This window comes from Pleuronectes platessa, chromosome 21, assembly GCF_947347685.1.
Source record: "Pleuronectes platessa chromosome 21, fPlePla1.1, whole genome shotgun sequence".
Lineage (NCBI taxonomy): Eukaryota > Metazoa > Chordata > Actinopteri > Pleuronectiformes > Pleuronectidae > Pleuronectes > Pleuronectes platessa.
In genome coordinates this window covers 20,665,080-20,686,596 of record NC_070646.1, presented here as the reverse complement: position 1 = coordinate 20,686,596, position 21,517 = coordinate 20,665,080, and the positions used below count along the sequence as shown (strand labels likewise).

The window sequence follows — 21,517 nt, the reverse complement described above, 5'->3', positions numbered from 1 at the left end:
TTATCGGCAATACTCTATAGGCCTTGTTAGTTCCAGGTTCAATATGTGTACTAAGGTTCTTTCAATAACTTTTCAATAAACGTTGAACCCGTCTGGCCCTTGATTTGTAGTAATTTGTTAATTTCGGCCCACTATGTATTTGAGTTTGACACCCCTGATGTAGAGGAACTAAAGGAGGAACAGGTTGTATGTGGAGGTACAGTATGTTTTGGCAATGCATAATTACATCGGAAATATCTAGAAAATTAAATAATCACAATTGCATTTGCACACATATGGACTTTTAGCTTTTCCAGATTCTTTCATGATAATCACAACTTCTTGTTGTAAATATAACTTTCATCATGTGTCACAGCAAATATATGGAAGCATGAGTGTGTGTGCTCTGACATGAGGAGCAGTATGGAGGCATTTAATGTTTTTCTTCTCTTGTTTTTATATGTTTGAAGAGGTGGTCACCATTTACTTCAATTGTATTGGATTTGGATGCAATGCTGTTTAGACCTGAAACTCCAAAAGTGTTTTGTGGACTCAAACATTACCCAGCCCTACATCAGCAAAGTTGTGAGTAGATACTGAGTACATTTTCATTTTTGGGTGAACCATCCCTTTAAGGGCGAAGACAGGGAACTGAATAAAGCGACTAAATATGATTTTGAGAGCGCTTTCAGGAAAGCTAAAGCTGAATAAAAAAAATTTAAAAAAGGTTGAAACTAACACCTTAATAGCAATTAAATGGCACTTACTTATAGCACTTTGTAGTTTTGCTTTATTTTGAAGAAATTGTACTTTCTTGATTCTTGTCGTCCTGGGTCTGTACCCTCGGGGTTGAATGCAGTTATTGTAAGTCGCTTTGGATAAAAGTGTCAGCTAAATGAAATGTAATGTAATGTAATGTAATGAATAGAAGTACAAATTGGAAAACAAACTCAAGGCCAATGACTAGTAGGGTTGTATGGCAAGGCCTTAAACAGATCAAAAATTATAAAAACCACTGTCTCTGTAGTCAATGATTACCCCAAACTGCCTGACAGCCTCACCGAATTCTATTGCTCTGAAAACAACCAAAGCCTAATAAGAAAGCCAATAATGGCCAAGCCCCTAACTCCCTACTCTGTCATAGAGGAGTATGAAGCGAGGAATCTGCTGTGAAGTAAGACAGCAACAGGCCCTGACCTTTTATACTCTGCCAAGTTAATATTGTGCAGATGAACTTGCTACAGTCTTCACTGATATCTTAACAGTTCTTTTAAGGAATGCAAAGTTTCTGCTTGTTTTAAGTCTGCTTTCATAATCCCTGTACCTAAGAAATCTATCATCTGTTGCCTGAATGATTTCAGATCTGTCGCATATTAACTTATGTAATAATTAAAATCTTTACGCACCTTGTACAGGGTTCTTGCACCATTTTAAAGTCAAATTTAATGCTTTTTAAGATATTTTTATGACCTCAACAATGTTTAACATTTTCTTTGATAGAGAAGATAACGTATGTAAATATTTTATAAGATTAATAACATAACAGAATGATAACATGAAGTAAGGTAAGTGTTGGTACTATATACTGGTGTTTAATAGTGGAACTTTTTTTTTTGCTTTTGTTTTGTTTAATGTAATAGTTAGATTATGCCTTTAGAATAATAATAATTAAAAACAGTAATATTGTTTTAGCTATGTTAAGTTGGTTTTGGTAGTTTATGCTTTTGTTTTTAAGGTACTGAGCCTCAGTTGATATTATTTATATGATTAGGGGGCATAGGTAGCCAGCTAGTTGATGGTTTTTTACCAGTGCAAGAGAGACAGACGACGCCATTACCGTTTGTTTGAAAAATGTAAAAATAAATCACACAAAGTGTGACTCGAACTTTGAAAATGGACTTATTCCCTGCGTAAGGTTTACTCCTCAGGTGCCTCTGTGGCTTTTTGAATTTGAGTTTTTATTCTTTTGCTTTTTCTTGCCATTATAGTAACATTGTAACACTTCCTGACAGAGTGATTCAAATACGACGACATTCGAGGAAATGTTTAAAAAATGAATTAACTTTACACATATGCTTTTGTAGTTAATATCCTGTTCAATTCCAATTATCATTGCTAAAACCATTGTTGTTGTCTGTTTGTTTATTAGTTTGTTTGTTGTACAAAGTTATGGTTATGTCTGCCTATAAAGCTTTATTGAAGTTAACATAAAACTAGTTTTCTATCACATAACCATTATGTCGATAAGTGCTCACTTATCCTTTACATTCACCCTACGACCCACGGAGGGCATTAATACATTAAGGCATTAACACAGGCTACCTAACAGGAGTGCCAAGGTAGTGTTAGTGTCCATAAAGCTAAATAGCAGCAATTGTGTGCTAACTTTAGCATCTGTACGCAGCCTGCAACAGGCTGGTCTCTCTTTCTCCCCTGTAACGGTGGTGTTTTCTCTAAAATACAGAATAACCTAAAAAATTGTATAACTGCTTCACGCTTTTTTTTTTTTTTTAATTTGCAGTCGTTTGATTGTGTTATGAATTTCTGCTGTTGAATGGTTCACAAACTAGAAGTGACACGGAGACATTACTGTTATGCATTACAGGGCTCATTGCAGTTCCATAGGTGACCACTAAATTGAAAGAATGGAATTTTGTGGCGCTGTGTCGTGCTCTGCTCACATGAATACTTAAAGATTAATTGTGTAGAATTGAGTAACATCTAGTGCTGAAGTTGCATGTGAATACCCTTCACATCACCCTCCCCTTCCAAACTTGAGAGAGAATATGTGGTAGCCTTCAGTTGTCATAAAAACTAATAAGGTGTTTAGTTGGTCCAGTTTGGACTACTGTAAATTACACAATGGCCTCCACAGAGAGGACCCGCTCCAGATGTAAATATAAGGTATTTGAATATAAAGGGGCCATTCTGGGGTAAAGAAAACAATAATTAATGCAATTTAGATGAAATACACTAGTGAAAACATCACTAGGATTATTTTATATTCAATTTCTGCCAAATAAATGCTAAATATTACACACTGGACCTTTAACATTCAGTGTAAAAGAAATCAACACCCATCAGTGTTTTGCGATTACAAAAATAAATCTCTCAGTGTCTCTTCTAAATTTTAAAAGACGTTTTTTAATGGTAGGACACTTTGTGTGACAATTTCCCCCATCAGCCTTAAATGCCCTGCCTGCATATGTTATACTTTGTAGCTAATCTATGGTAAATATAAGACAATTTAAAACCTTTATCGGGAACCCTGCAGTATGTTAACCCTTATCCACAAGGTCAGCTTAGACCCCTACTATTTTGCATACAGGCAGAATAGGTCTGTAGAGGATGCTGTGTCACTCTGTCTCCATTCCATCTTGCAGCACTTAGAAGCTCCTGTAACATGCGCACGGGTTCTCTAGCTCTGCTTTTAATAGCATTTTACCTACAAAACGTTTTGATAAGTTATGGCAACTAGGTGTCAGTCACTCTTTATTTCATTTCTACAGCATAACACAGGCATAATTAACATTAGACTATCTAAAATCCAGTTCATGAACACTGGCCTGAGTTCTATCACCTTTCCTGTATTCACTGTACACAAACTACTGCATTTCCCACTGTGACATTGTTAAAATGTCTCTGATTGAGTGGTGCTCTCACCACGAATTGGAACTGAACGTCTGCAAAACTAAAGAGCTGACTGCCGTCTTTCGAAGACAAGGGAAGGCTCTCCCTTCCCGGTTGTCCAGAAAGGGGATGCTGCAGTTCTACAGAGCTGCAATAGAAAGTGCTCTCACCTTCTTTATATCTGTGTGGCTATATCTGAGACACGCATTCAGTGCAGAGGTCTAAAAATACGTCAAGACTCAACGCATCCTCCCAAGCCCCTCTCACTATATATATATATATATATATATATATATATATATATATATATATATAATATAAAAGTGGTATCTTTTGTCTGATGGTAGAGACCGATAATAGTTATATTTAGAAGCACAAAAATTAAGCGAAATCACTTGGCCAATAGTTTTTTTAGGTATAACAAATGACTGATCAAAGATGTAGATTTTTTTAACCCACCTCTTCCAAACGCGCTTGAGCTCGCATTCTTTCCAACTGCTCCTTTGCCTGGGCCCTCTCTGTCACACACCCTGCTTTAAATTTACTCAGCTCCTACAGTAAATGCACATTACATTTTCACATTAGATGGTATTTCAGCATTAATGTATACATTTTTATTTAAATGTGTCCACCAACTGTTCCTCTCCACTAACTTAAAAGATAGTATTATAATCCAGCACCCAGACAATAAGGTGTTCCCATGCTCTACGTTCATGTGCAGCATGACCTGCGAAGTTGGAAATAATAACTTGCAAAGAAAAGCCAACATGGGAAATTTACCAGATTTTAGTCCAGTGTAAATAACCAATAAATGGGTAATTTGTTTATCAGACTAATAAAAGCAGGCAAAGGATGTAGCCCCCCACATGAATTAAATAACTAACAATATCAAAATGTAACATTTACATCTAACTTTACCAGTCATAATCACAATTTGAAAGTTGACGTGAGCTATTTACAAGTTGGAAACTAACAATTAAAATAAAACTGCTTCTACACTAATGCAGCCCAACAACTAACTACAATCATTTATCTGTTATAAGTTAACAGTGCAATACCAGTTCTTAACAATCCCGTTTGGACACCCCAATGCTCTGGGGTGTCTTTTATAACCGTTGCGTACGCACAAAACGGGCCTGAAATGAAGGTACACCACTTCTCACGCAAATGTTGGGATTTATAAAAACAAACTTGACAGGAAAATTTGCGTATTTCCATGCAACCTCTGACTCATGCGTACAAACGTTTTGGAGACAGGAGAGTGGTGATTTAAGCGTGAGGTGTTGAACTGAAGCCAGATTATTGATCCACTTCATCATTTACATTAAAACCAACAGCTTTAGTTGTGCTCGTGCAACATATCTGTTCCACACAAAAAACCTTTTAATTGAAAAGTATATAAAACAACTTACAGCAAATAACGTTCAGATTAGGGCTGAACGATTAATTGCATTTGCGATAAAATCGCAATATGATAAAACGCGATTTTCTAATCGCAACGTGCGCGATTAAAACGTGCGAAAGAGAGTAGGGCATTGGGCTGCTGTCCTCACCCGCAGCAAGAATGCCGGGACCACAAAACTCCTCTGATCAAGAAGATAGTGAAGCAAGCCTGCATCAACTACAGGGTCCTAAAGTCTTCGGCTGACGTGGCGGACTCACAGAGCGAGCTCATCCCGCTGCTGACCGCGTTGCGGGCGGCGGACCAGAAAATCGCTCCCCGGAAAAGCAAGCCGTGCTCCGGGCCGACGGGGCTCCAGAGCCCCCCGGTCACCTACATGCACATCTGCGAGACGCTGGTGTTCAGCATGGGGGTGTTCCTGCTGAGGCCCGGCGCCTTCATACCGCTGCACGACCACCCGGACATGAACGGGAATCTACGGAGCTGCTGATCCGCAAGCTGCCCTTCCAGCGCATCCAGCTGGCCCGCCGCATCCGCGGACACAGAGCTTAAACTGCTGCTGCTCCACTTACTATAACAACGCCGCATTCCAACACTTATAAAATACAATTCAATGTGGAAGTAATCCAAGTATTCAGAATACGTATATAGAATATAGTATCCTTCCCAACACTGGAAATGTTACTGACTTGGGAGCAGTAAGACTATAATTTAAAAAATGTTTTTCTCAAGACGATAAATTTTGCACACAGGTGCATGCCTTGTGTTTATACTTACAATGACTTTGATTAAATTACTTAAATGCACACTGATTTGTTGTTCTTGTTTCTGTAATGAGCCGTTAAATTAAAATGTGGGAAAGAATATTGTACAGTAAATGTATCTAATATTGTGTTGGTCATATTTAAATCATTCATTATGGTTTTTTGGGGGGGGAAAAGAAGATCAAATAAAAAAATCGCATATTAAATCGCAATCGCAATATTTGGGAAAAAAATCGCAATTAGATTATTTTCCCAAATCGTTCAGCCCTAGTTCAGATACCATTAAACAGCGGAATTACTGAGCCGAGTCATTAACATTTTTTTATAATATCTTCTAACACTGTGTGTGTATTATCAAATCACTGCAGTGAACGTGACTGTGCCATCTGCGTGCCCAGGGTTTTAGAAATCAGAATTTTATTTCGCATATGCCATTTCAAGTTTTGTGCGCACGTACACTTTTAATATGAATTCAATGCACTGTTTAAAAATGAGACCCCAGGTGTGTACGGGTTCTGAGTGCGTACCAAATGTTGGACTATTTGTCTCCCTCTTAACGGAAGCATATTGCTGTTGTTTTAGTTTGTTTTATGCGATGGTGTGACAGCAATATGCTACCGTGCCTTATAAACTCTTGAGCAACAAAGTACACAAAAAGTAAACTTCAAGTACTGTAAGGGTCCTAACAACTTGTGATTAGAGTTCCTTATTCAAGTGTAAAGTGACTGAAGGCCAGTGTGGGAGTGGGGAGGTATGACGTAGGATCCTCTGGCCGGTGAAAATCACCTGACTGGCCCAAAATGGTCTCTCCTCCCTTATCTCTGGTTCACCGCCTATTTCTCCTCATGTGAGTGAGTTTGGGCGGGACCTGGTACGCCCAGGAAAGGGATATATTAAAAGATCAATCTCGCCTTTTTATTAATCAATATCAGATTACGCAAATGAAGATCGATTTTGATCAGATAATCGATTTTTTTAAACTGAGCAATAGTAATAAACAAGCTTTTAGGGAATTATGACATTATTTCAATAGCACATTATTGCACTCAATAGTCAAACTGTTCTATTCATGTAAACATGTTTTTTTTTTTGTGTACCTGTGTGAGCCATTCTGCCTTTCTAGACACCCAAGGACACCTTATAATATATCATAAATAAAATTGAGTATAATTAAAGTAAAATTCTAGTCACATAACAATAGTTTGGTAAAACCAAGGTTATAATTTTAAGTTGAAATTCGAACAGTCCAATAGACTCAAGCTGGCTGATGTGAGGTGGGAGAGAGTTCCAGAATTATGGTGCAGAGCAATTGAAGGCTCTGGCCCCCACAGTGGTGAGTTTGAATTGATGCACATTTGGTGAAAATAAAAGTAAAAAAATTTTCATAATGATCTGGTGGAAATTTGGAAATGCGCTGTGACCCAGTTACAAACCATCACTGTATTTGATCAGAATCAGAATCAGAATTATTTTTATTGCCAAGTATGATTGCACATACAGGAAATTTCCTTGGTGTCGTTCGTTGGTGCACTGAACATAAAATCAGAAGAAGAAGAAGAAAATTATAATCTCTCTCCAGACTGAAGGCACACTGCCCCTGCCCCACTGACTGTTATCGAGCATTGGTCGCCTGTTCGATAATTTTTTATGTTTATAGTAGGATAGTTCACTAAAAAAGTATAATTCCCTCATTATCTACTCACCACTATGGCGATGGAGGGGTGGGTGAAGTGCTTAAGTCCTCAAAACACTTCAGGGGTAAAGTCTGCTAGAGCAAAATCCAATACAATGGCCAATGATGAGTCCTGGATTCTGCTGCAACAAATTTTACCCCTGAAACTCCAGAAGTATTTTGTGGACTCAGACCATTCACCCCTCCCCCTTCCATTGTGACAAAATTTGACAATGCATTTCCCTGGGTCCTTAAAAATTCATATACACTTGGCGGGGATTGGAGGAAGATATTGTTCGTCCAATGACATTGCAAGGGGTCCTTTTCTCCAACATGTCTAACTCACAATGCAAGCAGCGTTTTGGCCCGATAGTTTCCTTCCTTATTCAAACCTGGCGCACAGTTGAATCCCTTTCTAAAATATCCTGTAAATGGCACACATTCTCTCCAGTGTTCCACAACGAGAGGCTTATGATTGGGAGTAGACCAATCGTGGCATCTCCTTGGAGTAACAGTAATATCCGCTATTTAGGTGATATTTTTAGTGGTTCAGGTTTAGGTTCTTTTCAGGACCTGCGAGTCAATTTTGCCTTACCGGCCTTTTCATTTTTCTTTTATTTACAACTTCGACATGCTCTTAGTGCACACAGCATTTCGCTACAGCAGGCTTTACCTGTTCATCCTCTTTATAGATTGGTTACTGCACGGACAGATAGTAGGGGCTTGGTTTCAGAATTATACTCATTTTTCCTGGAATCTTCTTATTCTGACCTAGTGCTGGATAGGCTATGGAGGAGTGATCACCCTGATCTAGATCCAGATTTTGACTGGGAACAGGTGTGGACGAATATCAGGGAGGCTTCCCGCAACCCGGACCACCAACAAATTCATTTCAATTATGTCCATAGAACTTATCTCACACCACGTAGACTGCATGCTATGAAACTGATAAATGATCCGTCTTGCAGCCTCTGCAATTTAAATTCCCCTGGTACGTTCATTCATATGGTGTGGGAGTGTCCACCGGTCGAACAGTTTTGGATTAAGGTGGCCTCTAAACTATCAGATCTGACCTCTGTAGCTGTTCCAGCTACTATACCTGTCCTGCTACTGACTGACTTATCTGGACTTGGTCTATCGAGGGCTGTGAGGCGGGTTGTGCTTGCTGGTATTACAGCCGCTAAGAAGCTGGTCGCACTGCGGTGGAAGCCTCCCCACTCTCTTGTCATTAGACACTGGATGTTGAGTTTTTTGGATGTTGTGTATCTGGAGATGTCAACTGCCAGAATAAATGGTGCGAAGGAATCTACACTGAATGATTGGCGAGCTGTGGCCAACTCATTGAAAGATTTATTACAATGATCATGTCCTGAACCTGTGCAATTCTTAATGTTTTCTGTATGTGCATGTGGTTGCAGGATTCCTCTCTTTACTATTTTGCATGAATATAACTGGGGGGGTGGCACCTTTTTTGTGTTTTATTTTATTTTAATTTATTTTGTGTCTGTTTTTCTTTTGATGTTTTGAATTCAGCGGCTGATGAGACCAGTAAATGTTGAAGGTCTTAGATTTTGTGTCATATTGTGCTTATGATAGATATTACGGTAATATGTGCTGCTGAATCTTAACACTTTGTTGTATGTTATGTCTTTGTTGTTATTATCTGTTGATGTGTTATGCTAAATGTGTTAAATTCTGTCACATTTCAGTTAATCAATAAAAAAAATATTTGATCACAAAAAAAAAAAAAAAATTCACATGCAGAGGCAAAACAAAGACAGTAACAGAGCTACTGTTGACTTAAAATATGTTACATTGATTGTCATTTGTTTGTCTTTAATCGTAACAGAGTGGTACAGTTAACTTTTTAGGACATGCAAGAATGTGCCCTTTTAAACATGGACACTCTGAGCGCTGACCTCTTTTAATTGTATCCGTTGTCCCTCCAGTTTGAAGATGTGTTCTTGCAGAGCTCTCTCACTCTCCTCTAGATTACAATTCACGTGCTCCACCTGTAAAGAAATTTTAATATTTAGAATAGTCTACATCTGTTACGATATTGAGTTTTAGGAAATCATATAGAAATTTAAAATAAAAATGTCCATTGACAACATAATTACCATTCTGTGCATTATGTACACTAATTAACATATCCCATTACAAAACCTCAGACTTAAGAATTTAACAAAAAACTTATTTCATGTGCATTAATTACCAACATTTCTGACGTCCTTTGATAAACTGTTAAATTATTCCTTCAAATAAAATCTATACAATTTCCATTGAAAGCCAAAAATTAATTGTCACAAATTAAGTGCGTTTATAAACTTTCCTTTAAAAATGTACTTAATATTCTCTCAAATCAATTTTCAGGTTTAGACTGCTACATTTTCCATGAGAGAGAGCGCGAGCTCGAGAAAGAGACCAAGGCCATTACTCTTGTGACTACAATATTAAAGATACAAATGCAATCGACAGAAATACAATAATAGGAGCAAAAGTGCAAAAAAAAGGAAAGGTAATCAGAATGGTCTTTCTCCTTCGAAATTATGTTGCATTCTCTTGCAACCTGCGTAGAAGCACCTCTTTCTGTCGGAGACAGTCCATGTCCCTCAGGGCTTGCTTGGACCTTCGTTTCTCTGTTTCCAGATGATCTAACAGAGGGGGACACAAGACATATCTGTTGGGAGTTGCGTGACAAGGACTGTGTGTTTGTATGCATTTGTGTATGCGTTGTGTTTATGCTTCCGAGCCGGCGACAACCAGTGGTCGGGGGAATTGGCCTCAATGAGGAAGTGATTCGATTTTGGCAGTCAAAGGTCACATTTTTGCCTTGTAAAGGTGATATCTCTGGAACGCCATAAAGTAATCCTTTCACATAAGGCACAAACATACACTTGGACTCAGGGCTTAACTCACTTGATATTGGTAACCAAAGGTGAAAGGACAGGGTGGCAAAACAAAGTATGTCAATATTTTTCTTGAACGTGATAGCTTAAAGGGCCCATATTCTGTAAAATATATTTTCTGGCCTCTTACTATCTGTAATTACTTGAAGGTACCCTCAAAGTACAAAAACAGTCACTGCGCAGACTTTTTCACTCCATTCTAAAAAATATGTTATTGAAACGACTCGTTTCGTACATCCTTTCTGTATGATGTCATCGTGAAATCGCACTCTTCTCTAAGCCCCACCCAGCCTCCAAACCCATCCACCCACCAGTGTGGAAAAAACCCTGCCATTGTATGTAAGTAACTGTTTAGTAATTGTGTTTATATTACTGTGGTTCTTCCAACAGTGATGTAGCAAGGGTATTTCCGTTTATTAATTAAATATTAAATATTATGTTAAATATTCTCATGTTACTCATGTTGTTTTCCAGCTGCCTGTACTATGACGTACTAAGACGTACTATGAGCCAGTATGAAGGAACTTCCTGTATATCCAACCTTGCAGCTCTTGCAGCAGCATTGAGAAGGTCAGGAGTCAACAGAGAAGAAAGAGGGTAAGAATAGATTCATTAGATACATTTTTGGGTTACATGTATAGGTGTATGTTGCCATTGAACTGTGTTAATTGTACTGATTGTGTTTACAGCTGATTGAAGCGGGACAGATGACATGGATCCATCCTTCCACAGCCAGGAGCTCACCGACCTGTGTGCCACACTTCAAATAAGAGTGGAAGCTACACTGAATCTCACAGCTACACATCACAGACGTCTACACACGAGCAGATTCGGACAGAGTCCCACAAGGAACTTATTACCCAGGGTGGCAAAGAGACATTTCAAGCTTCACCTGTTTAGTTTTTCACTGGCTTGGCCAGTTGTGTATTTACAATATTTTTGCTGTATGTAAATAACTCAACATTTACCTTGTTAATGTTTTTCCCTCTACAATATGTTCAACATATAACATAAAGCATCACATGAATAAATGTATAGTCGTCAGTAACTGCAGTGCTTTTGGTAAAGGCGTACTAATAATTTATATTGATATTAGGGATGGGCGTTCGATTAAATTGTCTTTGTCGATCGTCGGGAGAGTTAATGACGAATTTTCGATTAATCATTAATATTTTCAAGTTCAAAAATTCACTATTTATAAGCTGCATTAAAATGCAGTGAAAAAAAAGCGTGTTTCCTCATTGAGATCTTTATTACAAGATGAACAATATATGCGCTGCAGTAATCTTAAGCAGCGGAGCCGACAGCTAGAAGCCGGTGCTACTAAACACAACTGACCCTCGTTTTTTTTTCCTCCAAATAATAATAATAATAATAATATAAAAAAAGATAATGTTAAACAACAACTACAAATATATAATACTTAAGGCCTCTGTATGCTTCTCCGAGTCCGTTGCGGAAGGACGGACGGACGGAGCGGACCGACACTTTTTGATTTATAGTTCTACGAGCCTTTTTGTTCCGAAAACAATTCACCGCCAGAACAGTAGTTGGCGCCACAGAAGTCGAGCTTAGAGAAGCCTACTTCATGAGGTATATAGAAGAAGTCCACGCTGGTTTATTTACGGCCCCCCGGCTCCTCACACACAGTGAACGATGACAACAGAAAAGGGCTGTTGATGACGCGACAGTTTTGCTGAAATAAAGTGAAACCCAGCGGGTCAAAATGCTTATGTTATCGTGTCTTAACGCAGCGGTTCCCCGGTCTTGTTTCCAAACTGCGTTGCTAATTCAACAGCTGCAACAGCTTGAAGCTACACGGAGGCAGCTAGCTTCCCCCCAGCTTCCACACACAGTCAGCACGGACAGCCGATACTAACTACTACCAAGTGTTTGCTTCTAACCTGACGGTGTTTGAGAAACAGCGTCATGAGAGCCGTGGGATTAAGTCAGCGGGTTTTTGCGCTGTTCCCACCGCAGTTAGCATGGTGGCTAGCCCGCTATCCCCGTTATCAAAGTTCGTTATAACCGTATGTGACCGTACACACATGCTGTAAGTGCTCTAACCAGCCACCGTCAGCCGGACAACGCCGCTTAACACACTTGTCACATTAATCATAGAGTCTTAGTTGTGATTTAGGTTTATTGTGATTTAGGGAATGAAACAGGAAGTTAGAGGTCCGGAAATGACGCCGGGCGGAAATTATGTTTTTAGTGGACCAATCACAGCCAAGTGCTATCCGTGGGCTGTCCGCCATTTCGACGTGTAGTTAGAAAAATGAGAGCTGCACGAAAAGCTCTGCGAGGAGCCGCGGAGAGGCACGGAGAGGGCGGTCCTATCTGTCCGTGTTCGTCAAAACGGAGAAGCATACATTGGCCTTTAGGTCTGACAGGTTTTGCCAAATGTAACTCAAAATATCAAACAAGGTACCGAGTCGAGAAAGCTTCATAAAAGTAACCAGTAACTCAAATACAACTTCAGCACCAGCCTACGGATTTGTGTTGAGAAAGATGAGCATGTTAACATGCTCTGGGGTCAGACGCGAACGCAGCCTGGTGACCGTCAGTCCAGCCGCCGAAAAACCCGCTCTGAGGGGACTGACGTCGCCGTGATACACAGGTAGCTCCGTGCTAACTTGGCTAGCCTGGCCACGGCTCCGGTGTTTGCGCTCCCCTCGGCCGTGTCAGACAACGCAGGCTCCTCGTCTCCCCCAGTCTCTGGGATAGCTTCGCAGTATTGGCAGTGAACCAAGTCATTTTTTAACTCAAAATGGTCCCATGCAACACTTCGCCGTGACCTCTTCATGTTTACTTTGGAAATGGAACTACACGGTAACTCGCAGCCAGTCGCAGGTAGCTGAGTAGGACTGTGGCGTTTTTTCAAACACTGCCCCCCCGTGGTCAAATGTGTAATTAGCTAATTTCTCGATGAAAAAATTATTTCATCGATGAAATTCTTAATGATCCATAAATCGATCATCGATTAATTATGCCCATCCCTAATTGATATATAAATTATTAGTAATAATAACAATATATTCATTATTATTATTGTTGGGACATGGTTTTTTGTGAAACCTAAGTTTGGCCTACATTGTCAAAAGCCTGATGCCACATCCTTTGTTCCGGAGAAAACAAGAGCCTCCCAAACTCAGTCTCCCAGGGGCCTCATCATCACAAAGTGGTGTGAAAATCCCCCAGGGACACAAGTTTCACTTCTTATTGGTCACTCTGGGCCCCATGAACTGTGAGGTCACCTTGCCAATATAAGGCCAGGTCTCCCTCTTTTCTACAATCCCTCCGAGGGCAGAAGGCTACCCAGCCTCTGCTCCTGCATCGCCGAGCGGAGAAGCCTGGTTTCTCCATCTTACATCTTCTCCTCACATCGATCTCTTCGAGGGGAGCACAAAGGTGCAGCTTTAATCAATTAAAGTTATGATTTAATATTATTATTTGTAATATTAATATTTTATTTTGATAACCAAATTTATTGAATGCCGAAAGGCACACAATTTTATGGTATCACGGTTAATGCATTATTGCACAGCATTATTATTAATTTTGTGTTGGAGGGGTTTACCCACAAGTGTGTTATAATGACCCAGGGTGACCAATAGCTACAGATCTACCAGCCAATCACAAGTGACTTTTTGTTACAAAGGTCTATGGTTTAATCCAATGATGAAATGAGATAAGTTCTCACCGATTTAATTAAAGAGCCAGGCGAAAACCATTCTGTCTGGAGGGCCAGAGAGAGGCAGAAGATAGGACAGGGAAATACACATTGCAGCAGTTTTTCGACTTTAAACCACTGATATATCATCTAAGGGTTACCAATATCTCAAATGAAATCCCAGAAAGGTGTAAAATATGGGTCCTTTAAGATTAGTTTGAGGGAATGTCATAAAATTGTGTTACATGACCTTGCGTTGTTATTAATGCACAAAGGGAATTTCATCACATCTGGCACAAACATCATTTGGACTCAAGGATGACCTGAATATAATTTAGTCAAAGGTCACTTTGAACTCACAAAGCAAATGTTTTGCCTTGTGAATGCAATATTTCTGAAATACCTTGAGGGAATTCTTTCACAGTTACATATTAGGACAGCCCATAGGGAATTTTATTACACCTGGCACAATTCGACTTATGAATTGATTAGATTTAAATCAGCTTTTACTTGGATTCAAAGATAAAGTGATTATGTTTCAGTTGTCAGAGGTAAAGGTTGCAGTGACCTTTATATGAATCTTGAACCAAAGTTTGTAGAAATATATATGCAGAAACTGCATTGGTTGGGAGAGGCATACAACCGCAGTGCAATTGTAGTTTTTGCATGTATGAGTGTTACCTTCCGCCTGGGCTAGTCGTAGATTGAGCTCAGCTGTACTGTTGGTCAGTTCCTGCTTAAGCTCAAAAATCTGGTGTTGTTGTGACTTACACCATCTCTCCATTTCCTCAGCCTATCCACACAAACACACATTCACATATACAGTTAGGTTTACATCTATCATATCTGCCACAGCCGACACTAATGTATTGTCCCGTAGTCTTAAAATTGACTGTAGCACCTAATTTATATTTAGACTTTTCTCCTACCAATCTCTTTGAACAGATCCCCAAACGTTGGACACCTTAACCAGCAGCATGTATTTTAGACCCTGTTCCAACTAGACAGTTGTAAGGATTTCTTTTAGCTTTAATAAATTCATCTTTACAGCAGGCTTTTCAGACCCAAACAGTTCACCCACCCCTCCATTGAAATAGTGGTGAGTAGATATTGAGTCAGTTTTCATTTTTGGGTAAGCTATCCCTTTAAGGTTGGTTGGGTGAGCCATTGAGGGCAGTTGGAAATGATTGTATTTAGTTAAAATAGGTTTATTGTCTCATCGAAGAGATTTCTTCATTTGTAACTAACCTCTGAGAGATGCTATCAAGTCCACTGAAGTCACTTTGTTGTTTTCTTGGACAGCTGACAAGTAAGATTTGGCTAAACTCAAAAATTATAATATTGATAATATCCAATCAGGAGCTGTCTCCTTGTTTCCAGAGGGTTAGGGCTAACCCTAACCCTAACCCTTTTGTTTTTAACTAAATCTGGGCCAAGTGTGAATGGTTGTTTCTGGGTTTCTGTCGTTAATATTGGAAGTTGTGTTAGAGGTCTTATGTTATGATTTGGGGTTATGTAAAAACAAAATTACACTGAATTGAATTAATCGGGAAATCAAATGTTGGCCTGTGTGTGTATTTGTTCAGCATCAGCATGAATGGTTCAAGTGCAAATACTAAAAATATAAATTCGATTTTCTGAACAAAAATTACTCTTACTTTATTCCTGAGTTGGCTGTTGGTTTCTGAGAGGTTTTGGATTTCTCTAAATAGTTTTCCCTCTCTCGATACACAGTCCTACAGAATGGGAAAAAAAATGGGCAAGGACATTTTATTTAAGCACCTTTCATATACAGAGGTATGTCAGGGTGCTGTACAGGAACATTAAAGAGAAACAACACAGACTTTAAAGAAAATTATTTAAAATCTGAAAGCACAATTTAAAACAAATTTCAAGTAAAAGATAGGTCAAATACATTCATCTGTATCAATAACAAAGAATAAGTTGAGAGGGAAAAATAATAGATAAAACCTTGTAAAAATAATAAAAATAGAATCAAATACAGTGGAGTGAATTGCGTATATTTCTCTCTCTCTCTCTCTCTCTCGTTGCTTGAATATATCACAAACATAATTTAATAACAATAAGGAACATTGTTTCATTTATGACAGATTTATATCCTTAACAATCATTTGTAAGAATAACATGTCATTGATATTGTCATGCTATACTAAGCTGACACTTACCTCTCCTCTTTTTGTGACTTCAGCCTTATGAAGTTAATTAATTTCAGTCACATGTCTATGCTAAACCTATAGTAAACTCCCTTTTGATTACATTTAGTTAGGAAAGGAAATAAACAGACTTGAGTTTAGATGTCCCACATAACCCAATGTCCCTGATTACCCGAATTCACCCTACTTTTCTTAGCTGAGTCAAATCTTTCTCAACCTGCTCATTTGTGTGTAATAAATTGTCTTTTAGGTGAGTGGCGAACCCATATCACTCATCTTTACTGCAAAATATAAAAATTGTGACATCCAGTATTCGATTTCTGTGATGCATTTGGAGAGTGATTTCATGGGACCATAGTCATTTGATGAGAGAGCTAGGTAAATCTGAGTGTCGTCCGCATAACTATGGTTGGCAAGGTTATTGTTGTGAATGATTTGGCCCCCTTAGAAGTGGAAGATATATGGATTGAACAGAACTAGTCCCAGAATTGATCCTTAAAGGACACCACAGGTCATCGGCATATTTACAGTGTCAAAGGCTGTAGGGGAGAACGGGGTAATGTGGTACATCGGGTGATGTGAAACACCCCCTGTATCTAGGCAACGGAACACATTTGTGGTCATGTGACTATTATGTGTTCAAGCCCCTCTCATTCCCCCCTTGCCATGAAGGAGAAGTTGGTGCTGGTGCTGTGGAAAGTAAGTTTTTTCACAAAAAATTGTTTTTTGCATGTAAAAGTAAATTTTCTTGCTTTGAACTAATCAACTGTTGTGTCAAAACAAATTGACTCAGGTATATTATACATGTTGATGAACATCCAACATATAAAACCATGTGATCGATGCTAGCTGAAGATTAGTCTGAATTGCTAAAAGATGTTGTTTTTCTAAAATTGTGGCTTCGGGGTAAAGTGGGACAAATGCTGTGGGGTAAAGTGGGACAGTGTCTCACTTTACCCCACCATGAAGCACAAGTTAAGTTTAGTCTTAAACATATTTTAGTGTTATATTACATTATATATGTTTTATTTTTAATGTCATAAACATTGTAGAAAAGCCATCATGCCAAGAAACTACACACCAGGAAGACAACCTGGGGCCAAACACCCCTCGCAGAGATGGAGAGTGTAGCCGCTGAGGTCATGCAAGGAAAGAAGTCCTTAAGAAAAACTGGAAGGGATAGAAATATAGACAAGACAACCCTCAAAAGATTCATAAAGAAAAAAGAGAAAGGGAAAGTAAAATCAGTAGCCTGGGGTGCAGTAGCTGAGGTAAAGAGAATATTCACAGATGAGATGGAGGAGGAGCTTGCCAAACACTTGGAACAACTAGCTGACCAGTTCCATGGCCTTGCTCCAGTTAAGTGCCGTGAACTGGCATTTGAATATGCAGAGAAAAACAATATCCCTGTCCCTGTGCAGGTAAGCTAGGGTGTGCAAGAGATCACATGAATCATAATAATCATAAATGTGCTTAATTGACCAATCCCCATGATTCTGTAACTAGTCCGATATTAGTTTTGGAATGTGTGGTTGTCAGGATTTTAACTATTACAACATGTGTTGTTATGGTAGTTTTAAAGTGGAAAAAGTAAGTGGACCACTTTACCCCATAGCTGGGGTAAAGTGGGACACAAGACCACTTTTTTTTAAATAATCATATTTTCACTGCACTTTGACCTGAAGACATTCTGATCATTTCCATTGCTAGAAAACATCCTGAATTAATTGGAAATGTGTAAATTTTACTGATATTTTTTACTCGCCTAGAGGGGAGCAAATGTAAAAAATGTCCCACATTACCCCGCTCTCCCCTACTAAGATCTAACAGCACCAACATTTAAAAAAATTTTAAGTCAGTGTGTGCATAAATGTATATCTAACATATATTATTAATTGTATCAGTCTGTAATAATGTGGTTTTGCAGGATTTCATTGGACAAACATTGACGCTAAGCAGATAATAGCAGGAAAGAGACAATGTGAGTTAATTTAGCTTTGCTAAACACTCAACATTAATTTTATTCAACTGTCTGCAATCTTAGACTGTATACTGTTACCACAAACTTGTTCTATTTAGTATTGCAACGTTGAGTTTTTTTATTCCACCCAAAGCCTGACTCATGGAGCAATTTCAACATACTCAGACTGTCCCTTAACAACGGTGATCATGCATAACTGGTCGCATAGAGCTGGTGAACAACTGGCACAGTTAACGTGGGTTAAATTCCTTCATTGCTTCAGTTAATAGTAATAATCAAATAGCTCAAGTCACTTGTCATTATAATATAGAAAGCATTAGTGGATAATAATACTTACTTTATAAGTTGTATTAGGCTTTAATATTTAACAATACCCATATGAGAAGTACCAAAAACAAAGGGAAGATATTCTTAGATCGTATGGGACTAATGGTCTTGAAGGCAACAAATATACAGAAAGAGGACAATGGATTCACCTTTGTGTGTACTATAATTAGATGGGTTTTTTTTAAACAAAAGTATATGAAATGAAAATCCTATTACAGTGAATTTTACGACAGTTGTTCTGCCTGTTCTATTGATGTCGTCAGAAATACTGCAGAGTTATTAGACTTAAAACTTAAAAGATGAATGGGACAGTGTATACACATTTGTGCATGTCAAAGTCAAATGCTGATAACTGCCATTGGTGGACAATGTGCCTTTGATTTATATATACATCAATGTACTCTATTTACAAAATGGTCTCATATCATTCTGTCACACCGCGGTGAGGGTTGTCTTGTCTTGGGGTTTCTGTCTCGTAACTTCCTGTTTTATTTTGAAATCCTAACTCTCCTCTTGTTTCAGGTCACTTGCCTTTCCTCATGTGTCACTGATTCCGGATTGTTTCCACCTGTTCCCTTCACCCTCATGTGCTTATAGTCTGAGTCTCCCCTTTGTCTTGTGCCAAAGTGTTTCGTACTTGTCCGTGCACCTAAGCCCTTTTCCACAGTCATTGTCGTTTTCTACCTAAGAGTTTTGCTACACCACGTAAGTTGTTTTCTGTTTCCTCCGAGAGTGATTTTTCGTTTGTTAAAGTTTCCTAGTTTAGCTTCGTTTTGTGTTGTTTGTAATCTGTTTTTCTTCCTACCTTTTGGAGCGATTTATGTTTAGAGAGTTTTAATTAGTTTGAAGAGCCTCCTGTTTAGGTGAGCCTTTTCTTTTGTACCGTTTCATAGTAGTTTGGTTTTCCTCCTTCGGGAGCACTTTTGATTTCTTGCTCTAGCCTTTTGTTTGTCCTCCTTCGGGAGCGATTTATGTTTTATACCTCTTTCTTTTTCTAGTGAGAGTTTTGTATATATTGAGTGAGTTTTTTTTTCATAGCCCGATTGTTTGTCACTCTTCATAGAGGATCAGAATTCAATAAAGTGTGCTGGTACGTGTAATCCTCTGCATCTGAGTCCTCATTTCAGTCCAGGCCTGACACATTCATTTCTAAAACTGATAACTTGCACTACTTAAACATTCTAGTGCTCTACAGTGTTTTCTAATCATAGGACATTGACTGAGTGAACTGTGTTTCCAGCCTTACCTCTTGCTCTTTCTTTCTCTCTCTACTCTGTCTCTCCATCTGTTCTTCTTTCTCAACCTTCACTTGAGTCAGCAGTTCTACCATGTTGACATTTTTCTGCTCCGAGAGAGTGAGGGCCTCCTCTGTCATCTGCAGTCTACAAATCAAATCATTAACAGATCCAAGTTTTAGTTAGAGCTCCATCAATAAATATAGTATTACCAGGCTGCAGTGTGTATATATAATTGACAGATGGCTTAAGTAATGTTGATAACGTCACATAGGTTACACAAAACACCAAAACTGTGCCAGTCTTCATATCATGAACATGGAGTAAAGAAAGATGAACTACATACTTGGCAGTGATAGAGTTGACAGCTGACTTCCACTCATTCAGAGCTTCCTGGAGTTGGCCTATCTGAATGGAAGTAGATCTAATGAAGCAGAAGGGAGATAAGAAACATTTTATAATCTTAATATTTTTTGGGGGTAAAAAGTGCAGTATGACTATTATAATAGTAATAAAATGCTATATCTATCCAAGTTTTATTTCCATTCCAGTCCAACTATAGTGGGTTGATTATAAAATGGAGTTGTGACTCAGTTATACAATAGTGTTTATGTAAATAATTAAACATATCACATTCTCACACCTTTTAGAACATCTTATCTCCTCCCGCTGGCTGTCTATAGTTTCCATTAGACTCAGGACCTGAAAGAGAATGAGCATGAGTGTGTTTGCAGTCACAAAGCTGTCTGTGTCTATAACGGTTATTTCCACTGTGAGACCCATTTATTTCATTAACCTTTGATTCATTGACTTTCTATTTTAGTATTTGTCTACTAGTTATAATAGTTTCTACACTGAATTGTCATCTATATGAGCAAGATTTATCCTAAGAGTTTTGGGGTATTTTACTCCCATAATGCCATATTTTACCTGTTACTTCCTGTATAATCAGCATGAACAGACTGATCAATATTTTCACTTCGCAAGGTTTAAAGTGTTTTCTCTACAACACACCACAAGGCAATGCATTACAGATTACTATTAATTAGAGATGCACCGATATGAAAATTCTTGGCCGATACCGATATTTAAAATAACAATCTGGCCGATAGCCGATACCGATATTTGTTTATTTTCTTTTTGTTGTTATTCATTCACCCTTTTGTGCCAGAAAAATAATTAAATAATTATTTAGAAAGCACTATTTAAAAAAAAATGTCAGCCCTTCATCACTCTTATCTTTTAATGAGCACAGATTGAATCAGATTTATGAAACAATCTTTGATTTAACTAAACTTTATTTAACAGACATATTATGCCCATTTTACCGCAAGTTGAAATGGTTCCTTGGGATCTTAATGAAATGTCTAACATATTTTGGTCAAAATACCACAAGGGTAATTTAAAACGGCACCTTTTTACCCTGTCTAAAACAGCCCTGTTAAAGTATCATTATAGAGAACGCTCTTCTCATTGTTTTACGGTAGCAGTACTGCCCGTTTATTAGAGGTGTTACGGCTTCTGTGTGTATGACGTATGTTATCAATTCCCTTGTTACCTGTGCATGAGACGGATGAATAGAGCCGATGCACATGAGAATAAAGTACTTAAACAGACGCTACGCTCATACTTTTTACGCCAAGTTACACTGCGTGAGTCAAGATAACTTAACAAGCCCTCCTCAGTTTTACCTGTTTTGAGTGTCGGGCATAAATCACATCGCGTCAACACCCACCGTGGCCCTTCGCGATGCTTGTTTTAATTAAACAGT

General features: G+C 38.5%; 1 protein-coding gene across 6 annotated transcripts in view; it reads right to left on the bottom strand.

Moving 5' to 3' along the window:
- lrrc45 (leucine rich repeat containing 45) overlaps positions 1-21,517 on the bottom strand; it is a 44,467-nt gene that overhangs the window by 5,244 nt on the left and 17,706 nt on the right. For 4 of the 6 annotated variants that reach the window (XM_053413890.1, XM_053413892.1, XM_053413895.1 and 1 more), the window contains 8 exons: positions 20,390-20,448; positions 20,093-20,170; positions 19,758-19,893; positions 15,688-15,765; positions 14,711-14,822; positions 10,031-10,101; positions 9,367-9,459; positions 4,069-4,161 (listed from right to left, as the gene is read on the bottom strand). In XM_053413890.1, coding sequence (XP_053269865.1) covers positions 4,069-4,161; positions 9,367-9,459; positions 10,031-10,101; positions 14,711-14,822; positions 15,688-15,765; positions 19,758-19,893; positions 20,093-20,170; positions 20,390-20,448 — 720 coding nt within the window. The remainder of the gene's footprint in view (positions 1-4,068; positions 4,162-9,366; positions 9,460-10,030; positions 10,102-14,710; positions 14,823-15,687; positions 15,766-19,757; positions 19,894-20,092; positions 20,171-20,389; positions 20,449-21,517) is intronic. The other 2 variants (XM_053413893.1, XM_053413894.1) reach the window with 1 other exon arrangement.